The 11,293-nt window shown below is 39.7% G+C and overlaps 1 protein-coding gene across 1 annotated transcript in view; it reads right to left on the reverse strand.

Annotated features, from left to right (window-relative positions):
* Nucleotides 1-11,293, reverse strand: part of LOC127039442 (butyrophilin subfamily 2 member A2-like) — a 32,166-nt gene that overhangs the window by 11,305 nt on the left and 9,568 nt on the right. The window contains exons 4-8 of the mRNA XM_050933195.1: nt 10,079-10,099; nt 8,705-8,725; nt 7,995-8,015; nt 1,902-1,922; nt 1,207-1,227 (exon numbers count right to left, since the gene is read on the reverse strand). Of these exons, the coding sequence (XP_050789152.1) occupies nt 1,207-1,227; nt 1,902-1,922; nt 7,995-8,015; nt 8,705-8,725; nt 10,079-10,099 (105 nt within the window). The remainder of the gene's footprint in view (nt 1-1,206; nt 1,228-1,901; nt 1,923-7,994; nt 8,016-8,704; nt 8,726-10,078; nt 10,100-11,293) is intronic.

Consider the following 11,293-nt stretch of genomic DNA (forward strand, 5'->3'; position numbering starts at 1 on the left):
GTGCAGCATCAGAGCAGAGCAGAGTTAGGATGAGCTCTACCCTGACATCGGATGGTGAATTAGGGCGAGTGTGGAAAAGAATTTCAGGGGCTGATCGTGTTTGCATAGGCACACTCACCCCGCCTGACACGGCCACGGCAACCTGGGATGGTTGCTTTGGCAGCTGTGGGATCCTCAATTTCTCTGTTATTGGGGCAGGAGGAATAAAGTGTTGTTACCCTGATTATGTGAATGAGGGACTATGAACCTGTTTTATGACAGAGGGTCTCACCGTCAACTAAGTAGCACTCGCTAGACAAGGGACATGGGTTCCAAAAACCAGTGAATGGAGTGAGGTTGGGGGCTGGTATGTGTACCTGATGGTATGGGCCCCCTTTAAAGGCCTGGAACACCAATTACACCTCATTTTCTCTCCACTGTTGAATAGCAGAGCTAATTTTGATTTTATTAGAAATTGAGCTAGAAGCTGGTGAGCTGAATTCACTTTGGGCCAATGGTGCACCAGCACTGGGGCTCCCCTACTAAGAGCTGAAATCACTGAGTGCTGTGTTAACTGGTGGGGGAGCCTGCAGATCTATTGCTAAGCAGCTGGCAGAGCAGTTTGCAGGATGGTTGAAGTAGCCCACAGAATGCGAACTCCATGGAGAGGCAGGGCAGTCAGCCTCGGACCATGTAAGGTGCCCGTTAACACCCTGTGTTCCACCCCCATTTCCACCCATGCTGGGGGGGTAAAACTCTGCAGATAAACTTTTGAACTCTGGGGTGGCACTGAGCAGGGACAGAGACTTTTGGGTTGTTGGACTTTGGGGTGATTGGACTTGAGACCCTACGGGGAAAAGGACGCTGCCAAAACTTACTCGGTGGGTCTTTTGCTCATGGTTTGTGTTATAACCCTGTTTGTGGTATTTCTCCAATGGGATGCCGCATTGTTCCCTCCTTTATTAAAAGGATTTTGCTACACTCAGACTCCGTGCTTGCAAGAGGGGAAGTATTGCCTCCTAGAGGCGCCCAGGGGGGTGTGGTATGTAAGTATCCCAAGTCACTGGGTGGGGGCTCGAGCCGGTTATGCATTGTGTTATTGAAACGGAACCCCTGGATACTGAACCCGGCCCTTGTTGCTGCCAGCTCAGATGGGCAGAAGGGTTACATGAGGCCACAAATCTGTACAAAAGGTTTCATTCCTGGAGGAAAGAGTATGACACTTACTAATTACTGCATCTTGTTTCTCTAAAAATAAACAGAAATAAAGATAAATTATTATTAGGAGCATTTTTCCTTGGTTATATGGTTGTCTGAGTTTTGTGAAAGTTGCACAGTGATTATATACTTGATGAGTCTTTGATGGGTTTAATGTTTTCAACACCAAGAGAAAAACATTTTCCTTTCTCCATCTCTTATGTGTTATTTCTCACTACTGCCAGTACTAAATTTAAGGCTGAGATTTCATGTCTATTTGAACTCCTATTTTCTACCGTGTATAACTTTTTCATAATACCTATTGGGGTGAAATTTATCAGACTTAGTCTCACCTCAATTTCTTTTTAACATTAAATGAAATGACAAACAACTGCTCACAAAATGAAATTACCCACAGTCTCCCTAATGATTCAACTCTGACCAAACTATTTACTTGTCAGATGAAGGAAAAAGACATTTGGGGCACACAATGTTCCTGGTCCCCCACTTCCTGGTGCCTCCAGTACTGAGAGAATTTGACCCTCAGAGAAGATATATTTTAAATAATATTTTCTTTATGATTTCTCATTAGCTACATACTAAACTATTATCAATACATTATATTTGATATTTCAAGTTGATATCTCTTTAATCATAATCATGAATAATAAAAGAACAAACAACTTAAGAAAAAGGAATCTATTTGGAGAAAAAAATGAACTTACCGATTTTACTAAGATGTTTCTCTAAGGAAATAAAATAAAGCAAACAGAAATACATACAAGTTATTGAAAAACATTTTTCAGCTAATGCAGATTTAAAGGAGTGTTTTCATTATATGAATTCCTGGCCTCTAGATAATAAACATTTCATTCCTGTTTTACTAACCATGTGGCTACACTAGAGTCAAGTGTCAAAAAGTAACTAACTATCTTGAAGGATCTACAATTCTGAATGGTTTGAGTTCATAAGAATGACCCTGCTGGGTCAGACCAAAGGTCCATCTAGCCCAGTATCCTGTCTGCTGACAGCCGCCAGTGCCAGCTACCTCAGGGGGAACGAACCAAACAAGCAATTGTTGAGTGATCCGTGTTTTGAACCCGGTTATAGTTTTGGCCTTCACAACATCCCCTGGCAAGGAATTCCGCAGGTTGACCATGCATCGTGTGAAGAAGTACGTCCTTCTGTTTGTTTTAAACCTGCTGCCTATTAATGCCATTGGGTGATTCCTAGTTCTAGTGTTATGAGAAGGAATAAGTAACACTTCCTTATTTACTTTCTCCACACCAGCCATGATTTTATAGACCTCTATCATATCCCCCTTCAGTTGTCTCTTTTCCAAGGTGAAAATCCCAGTCTTTTTAATCTTTCCTCATACAGAAAAGCTGTCCCATACCCCTCATCATTTTAGTTGCCTTTCTCTGTATCTTTCACAGTTCCAATGGGCGTCCACGTCTGCATGCAGTATTCAAGATGTGGATTTATCATGGATTTATATAGCGGTGTTATGACATTTTCTGTCTTATTATCTATCCCTTTCTTAATGATTCCCAACATTCTGCTCGCTATTTTTGACTGTTGCTGCACACTGAGTGGATGTTTGCAGAGAACTATCCACAGTGACTCCAAGTTCTCTTTCTTGAGTGGAAACATCTAATTTAGACCCATTGTTTTGTATGTAGAGTTGGGATTATGTTTGCCAATGTGCATCACTTTGTATTTATCACCACTAAGTTCATCTACCATTTTGTGCCCAGTCATCCAGTTTTGTGAGATCCCTTTGTAACTCTTTGCAGTCTACTTTGAACTTCGCTATTTCAAGTAACTTTGTATCATCTGCACATTTTGCCACCTCACTGTTTACACCTTTTTCCAGATCACTTAGGAATATGTTGAACAGTGCTGGTCCCAGTAGAGACCTATGGTGGACACCACTATTTACCTCTCTCCATTCTGAAAACTGACCATTTATTCCTACCCTTTGTTTCCTCTCTTTTAAGTAGGAATGTCAAGTGATTAAAAATATTAATCATGATTAATCACCTGATTAATCGTGCTGTTAAACAATAATAGAATACCATGTATTAAAATATTTTTGGATGTTTTCTACATTTTCAAATATATTGATTTTTAATTACAACACAGAATACAACGTGCACAGCGCTCATTTTATATTTATTTTTTTTTACAAATCTTTGCATTGTAAAAAACCAAAAAAAATAGGATTTTTCAATTCACCTAATACAAGTAGCATAGTGCAGTTTCTTTATCACAAAAGTTGAACTTAAAAATGTAGAATTATGTACAAAAAATAACTGCTTTCAAAAATAAAGCAGTGTAAAACTTTACAGCCTAAAAGTCCCCTCAGTCCTACTTCTTGTTCAGCCAATTGCTCTGACAAACAAGTTTGTCTACATTTGCAGGAGCTAATGCTGCCTGCTTCTTGTTTACGTCACCCGAAAGTGAGAACAGGCATTCGCAGGGCACAGTTGTAGACGGCACTGCACCATATACTTATGTGCCAGATGTACTAAAGATTCCTATGTTCCTTCATGCTTCAACCACCATTCCAGAGGACGTGTGTCCATGCTGATGACGGGTTCTGCTCGATAACGATCCAAAGCAGAGCGGACCGATGCGTGTTCATTTTCATCATGGGAGTCAGATGCCAGCAGAAGGTTGATTCTTTTTTTTCGGTGATTCAGGTTCTGTAGTTTCCGCATCTGAGTGTTGCTCTTTTAAGACTTCTGAAAGCGTGCTCCACACCTCGTCCCTCTCAGATTTTGGACGGCACTTCAGATTCTTAAACCTTGGGTTGAGTGCTGTAGCTATCTTTAGAAACCTCACATTGGGACCTTCTTTGCATTTTGTCAAATCTGCTGTGAAAGTGTTCTTAAAATGAACATGTGCTGGTTGTCATCCAAGACTGCTATAACGTGAAATATATGGCAGAACATGGGGAAAACAGAACAGGAGACATACAATTCTCCCCAAAGGTGTTCAGTGACAAATTCAATTAATGCATTTATTTTTTTAATGAGCGTCATCAGCATGGAAGCGTGTTCTCTGGAATGGCCGAAACATAAAGGGGCATACACAAATGTTTCGCATATCTGGCATTAAATACCTTGCAATGCCATCTACAAACGTGCCATGTGACCTCTTGTTTTCACCTTCAGGTGACATTGTAAACAAGAAGCGGTCAGTATTATCTCCCATAAATGTAAATAAACTTGTTTCTCTTAGTGATTGGCTGAACAAGAGGAAGGATTGAGTGGACTTGTAGGCTTAAAGTTTTAGGTTGTTTTGTTTTTGAGTGCAGTTATGTAACAAAATAAATCTACCATTGTTCATTCCACTTTCACCAAAAAGAGATTGCACCCCAGTACTTGTATGAGGTGAATTGAAAAATACTATTTCTTTTCTTTACCATTTTTACCGGGCAAATATTTGTAATAAAAAATAACAAAGTGAGCACTGTAGACTTTGTATTCTGTGTTGTAATTGAAATCAATATATTTAAAAATGTAGAATAACATCCAAAAATATTTAATAAATTACAATTGACATTCTATTATTGTTTAACAGTGTGATTAAAACTTGTGATTAATTGTGATTTCTTTAATCACGATTAATTATTTTGAGTTAATCGTGTAAGTTAACTGCAATTAATTGACAGCCCTACTTTTAACCGGTTACCGATTCATGCGAGGACTTCCCCCTTATCTCATGACTGCTTGCTTTGCTTAAGACTCTTTGGTGAGGGAACTTGTCAAAGGCTTTCTAAAAGTCTAAGTACTGGATCAACTTTGTTCACACGCTTGTTGACCCCCTCAAAGAATTCTAATAGATTGGCGAGGCACGATTTCCCTTTACAACAACCATGTACAGTTGATTGACAACAAGTCATGTTCATCTCTGAGTCTGATAATTCTGTTCTTTACTAGAGTTTCAACCAATTTGCCTGGTACTGGAGTTAAGCTTACCAGACTGTAATTGCTGAGTTCACTACCGGAGCCTTTTTAAAAAATTGGTGTCACATTAGCTATCCTCCAGTCATCTGGTACAGAAGCTGATTTAGACGATAGGTTCACATACCACAGTTAGTGGTTCTGTAATTTCACGTTTGAGTTCCTTAAGAACTCCTGGGTGAATCCCATCTGGTCCTGGTGATTTATTACTATTTTGTTTATCAATTTCTTCCAAAAACTCCTTTAATGATACCTTAATCTGGGACAGATACTCAGATTTATCATTTAAACGAATAGCTCAGGTTTGGGAATCTCCCTCACATTCTCTGCAGTGAAGACTAACGCAAAGAATTCATTTAGTCTCTCCGCAATGGCTTTATCTACTTTGAGTTCTCCTTCAGCACCTCGATCATCCAGTGGCCCCACTGCTTGTTTAACAGCCTTCTTACTTTTGATGTATTTCAAAAAAAATTGCTGTTTGTTTTGATTCTTTGGCTAGTTGCTCTTCAAATTCTTTTTTGGCCTTCCTAATTAGACTTTCCAGAGTTTATGCTCCTTTCTATTTTTGTCAATAAGTTTTACCTTCCAGTTTTTAAAGGATGCCTTTCTGACCCTAACCATTTCTTTTAGTTTGTCATTTAGCCAATGGCACTATCTTGGTCCTCTTACTATGTTTTTTAATTTGGGTTACACATTTAATTTGAGGCTGTATTCTGTTGTTTTTTAAAAGTTTCCATTCCACTTGCAGGCATTGCACTTTTGGAACTGTACACTTTAATTACAGTGTAACGAGCTTTCTCAGTATTGTGTAGTTCCCTTTTCCGAAATTAAATGCTACTCTGGTGCACTTCTTTTGTGTTATATCCCCCAGAGCGATGTTAAATTTAATAATACAGTATTGTGGTCACTATTATCAAATGGTTCAGCTCTATTCACCTATTGGACAAAAATCCTGTGCTTGACTTAGGACTAAATCAAGAATTGCATCTCCTCTTGTGGAATTAGGGCCAGATTTTTATAGTTATTTAGCTGCCTAACACCCACTGATTTAAATGGGAGTTAACTGACTAAATATCTTTAAAAATCAAGCCACTGGAGCTCACCTCTGCTTCCTGTGTGACACTGTTATACCAAGTATCAGAGGGGTAGCCGTGTTAGTCTGTATCTGTAAAAGCATCAAAGAGTCCTTTGGCACCTTATAGACTAACAGATGTTTTGGAGCATGAGCGTTCGTCGGATGCACTGTTATACCAGATGCCAGCTCTTGCCAAGGCTACAGGTGTCAGATAAGAACTGACAATTTCATAGCAGGAAACAGACCAGCTCACCTGTATATATGTTAATATTGTTCAGCTCATAAGGATGTGTTTCGTGTTTAGACTTCATGAAAATCTTGTGCTATGCTGCAGATATTGCTCTGAATTATCTATATTCCATGTTATAAAGTGATAGCAGGTATCTGCATCGTAAACCTCTGTGACTAAGGGCTTGTCTTCACTACCGGGGCAAGCTGGTGTCTAGTAAAGATCCGCTAAATTGACAGCAGAGCACCCTACAGTCAACTCCAGTACTCCAGCTCCCCCAGAAGAGTATGGGAGAATGTCTCCCATCAATGCAGAACAATGAAAACACCGCGGTAACTTGATCTAAGCTACGTTGACTCCAGGTATGTTATTCACATGGCTGGAGTAGCGTAACCTAGGTTGACTTGCCCCGGTAGTGAAGACAAGCCCATAGCAACTCCGCAAACAGGGATGAAGCCTTGGGTAATGCACATGAAGGACTCCAACATGGAGGAGTCAATTCCTGTGCATTGAAAGCAAATAAGCCACTGTGCGAGATCAAGGATCAAAGACTTTAAGTGCATTCTTCCACCTTCCCAACATGAATATGTGACCTGTGTATGCTGTCCTGTCAGCTTCGATTCTGTTAGATGATTTTTTAAAAATGCTTATAAGGAAAAATCTTCATCTTTTGCCTGTTTGGATTCCAGCAGGGCTAGAATTACTGAACCAGAAACCAGCAATCCTGGAGTTACACTGGGTTAGCCCTAAAAGACATTTGGAAACTGGCAGACTACTACATCTCTCTTCCCTTTTGAAATTATGGACTAACTCATTTGTGCATTTATTTGTGCCTGCTCTAACCTTTCAATAACCCTCATTTCTCTTTTTTTACTTAATAAATCCTTTGTTAGTTTACTATAGGATTGCCAGCAAGCATTTTCTTTGGTATGAGATCTAAAATGCAAATTGATCTGGGGGAGAGACTGGTCTTTTGGGACTGGGTATAATCTGGAGTAAAGCAACCATCTACCACATAGTCTAGTTTGCTGGGGTGGGTACATGGACCAGAGTACCAAGGAGACTGTCTGTGACTTCTGGCTTTGGGCTTATAGTGCCTAAGGGGCTTTCACTTGTTCCTTGGCTGGTGAAATCTAAGTATAGCGCTCTCAGTTTGGGGTTTTGTGCCCTATTTATGGCAGTCTGCTCTGTGTGAGGTGCCCACACTCCTAACTCACTCCAGACAGTGTGACGCCTCGTATATCACATATTCCCATTAGCTTTGCTCAGAGTTATGCTGCTGCAAAGAATGAAATTTCTGACCCACAAATGGTCAGCATTGTTGTTTCAGTGATATGACTTGGGCAGGTGGTGTTTGATCCCACACTCACTGAAGTCATTGGCAAAGCTCTAACAAGTATTAATGGTGCAGCATCAGGGTTTTAATCTTTTGCTGGTTAAAAAATCCCACCCAAAATAGTAAACAATTAAATAAACCACAGTCTTATGAGGAGACAAATTTGTACGACCTTTTCTTTGTTGGAGGAAAGAGTATGACACTTACCGATTTCTATATCAAGTTTCCCTAAACAAAATATACAAAAATTAATATAAATTATTATTAGAAACATCTTCTGCATAGATAGAAGCTGTCTGAGTTTTGTGAAAGTTGAACAAGAATTACATAACTGATGACTCTTTGACGTTTCATGTTGTCAACACCAAAAGAAAAGGTTTTCTGGTCTCCATCTCTTACCTGTTGTTTCTCACTATTATCAGTACTCAATATTAGGTGGAGAGCTCATTCCTTTTGAATCCCCTGTTTTTAGTGTGTAGAACTTTTTCATAACACCAGCAGGGGTGAAATTTATCAGGCGTAGTCTCATCCCAATTTCTTAGTAACATTATATGAAATAACCAACAACTGCTCCCAAAATAAAATTACACACACCCTTTACGATGGTCTGACTTTGCACAAAATATTAACTTGTCAGAGAAGGTAAAGGACACTTCTAATTCCCAAAGTCCATTGGGACGGAGGAGGGAATAAAAACACAGCTGGGCAGGGAGTGGGGAGAATACAGTGGGGAGTAGAAATGATTTTGGATCCCCCTATTCCTTCCCCAAGTGCTCAAGTGAGTTAAATTGAGGCAGTTCTGCAGGAGAAATACTCTGTGCTTGGTATAGCTCTTTAATAACAATCATAAACATAAATAATAAAACCGCAAACAACTCAATAAACAGGTTCTATTTGGAGAAAAAAATTGAACTTACGGATTTTTCTAAGATGTTTCTCTAGGAAATAAAACAAAGCAAACAGAAGTACATACAGGTTATTGAAAAACATTTTTCAGCTAATGCAGATTTAAAGGAGTGTTTTCATTATATGAATGCCTGGCCCCTAGATAATAAACATTTCTTTCATGTTTTACTAATCATGTGGCTACACTAGAGTCAAGTGTCAAAAAGTAACTAACTATCTTGAAGGATTTACAATTCTGAATGTTTTGAGTTCATAAGAACGGCCCTGCTGGGTCAGACCAAAAGTCCATCTAGCCCAGTATCCTGTCTGCTGACAGCCGCCAGAGCCAGGTACCTCCGGGGGAATGAACCAAACAAGCAATCATCTAGTGATCCATCCCCGTCACGCAGTCCCAGCTTCCGATGAACAGAGGCTACGAACACCATTCCTGCCCAGCCTGGCTAATAGCCATTGATGGATCCGTCCTCCATGAATTTATCTAGTTCTTTTTAGAACCCTGTTAGTGTCTTGGCCTTCACAACATCCTCTAGCAAAAAGTTCCCGCAGGTTGACAGTGTGTTGTGTGAAGAAATACTTCCTTTTGTTTGTTTTAAACCTGCTGCCTGTTCATTTCACTGGATGACCCCTAGTTCTTGTGTTATGAGAAGGAGGAAGTAACACTTCCTTATTTACTTTCGCCACACAAGTCATGATTTTATAGACCTCTCTCATTTCCCCCTTCAGTTGTCTCTTTTCCGAGCTGAAAATCCCAGTCTTTTTAATCTGTGTCATACGGAAGGTGTCCCATACCCCTCATCATTTTAGTTGCCTTTCTCTGTATCTTTTCCAATTCCAATGTATCTTTTTTGAGATGGGGCGACCAGATCTGCACACAGGATTCAAGATGTGGAAGGTACCATGGATTTATATAGAGGCAATAGGATATTTTCTGTTTTATTGTCTATCCCTTTCCTAATGATTCTCAATATTCTGTTTGCTATCTTTGACTGTCACTGCACATGGAGTAGATGTTTTCAGAGAACTATCCACAGTGACTCTAACCTCTCTTTCTTGAGTGGAAACAGTTCTATGACACTTCGTATATCACATATTCCCATTAGCTTTGCTCAGAGTTATGCTGGTGCAAAGAATGGAATTTCTGACCTGCAAATGGTCAGCATTGTTGTTTCAGTGATATGACTTGGGCAGGTGGTGTTTGATCCCACACTCACTGTAGTCATTGGCAAAGCTCTAACCAATATTAATGGTGCAGCATCAGGTTTTTAATCTTTTGCTGGTTAAAAAAATCCCACCCAAAAAAGTAAGCAATTAAATAAACCACAGTCTTATGAGGAGACAAATTTGTACAACCTTTTCCTTGTCGGAGGAAAGAGTATGACACTTACGAATTGCTTTATCGTGTTCCTCTAAAAAAAAAAAGAAAATTAATATACATTATTATTAGGAGTATTTTTTACTAGGAGAGTCAGCTGTTTGACTTTTCTGAAAGTGGCACAGGAACTGTTTATCTGATGGCTCTTTGAAGGGTTTCATGTTCTCAACATCAAGAGAAAAAGGTTTTCCTTTCTCCATCTCTTACCTGTTGTTTCTCACTATTGACAGGACTCACGTTAAGACAGAGAGCTCATTTCTTTGGAAACCCCTGTTTTTTAGTGTGTATACATTTTTCATATTATCTACTGGTCATAAAATTTATGAGGCTTAATCTCCTCTCAATTTCTTTACAACATTAAATGCAATGACAAACTGCTCCTAAAAGAAAATCACACACAATCTTTATGATGATTCAATTCTGTACAAAAAATTAACTTGTCAGAGGAAGGAAAAGGACACTTCTAACTCCCCAAATCTATTGGTATGGAGGAGGGAATAAGTGAACAGTGGGTGGGGAGGGGGCAGAAAAAAGTGAGGACTGGATAAGATTTTCATAGATTATTATTAGGGTTGGAAGGGACCTCAGAAGGTCATCTTGTCCAACCCCCTGCTTGGTGCAGGACCAATTGCTAACTAAAACCCCAAATGGCCCCCTCAAGGATTGAATTCACAAGCCTGGGTTTAGCAGGCCAATGTTCAAACCACTGAGCGATCGCTCCCCCCAACCTGCCCCCTAAGTGCTCCAATGAGTGAGTTGAACTGAGGCAGTTCTGCGGGAGAAATATTCCGTGCCTGGTCAAGGGTGATGCAGATCACTACCCACTGGAGCAGAGGGGAACCTTGTTGGTAACATTTCTTTCCCTGTGCAGCCGATGACGTGAAATTTGTCAGGTTTACTCTAATCCCAATGTATTTTTTAAATTAAGTGAAATCACTGCTCCCAGATGAAATTACACACAGTCTCTGTGATGATTCAACTTCAACCAAACTATTTACTTGTCAGATGAGGGAAAAGGACATTTGGGGGTGCACAATGTTCCTGGTCCCCCACTTCATGGTGCCTCCAGCACTGAGTGAATTTCACCCTCAGAGAAGATACATTATAAATAATGTTTTCTTTATGGTTTCCCATTACCGACATACTGAACTGTTATCAATTCATTATCTCGGATATTTCATATGACTTTCAAGTTGATGTCTGTTTATTATTATTATTATTATTATTA

This window comes from Gopherus flavomarginatus, chromosome 23 (assembly GCF_025201925.1).
Source record: "Gopherus flavomarginatus isolate rGopFla2 chromosome 23, rGopFla2.mat.asm, whole genome shotgun sequence".
NCBI lineage: Eukaryota > Metazoa > Chordata > Testudines > Testudinidae > Gopherus > Gopherus flavomarginatus.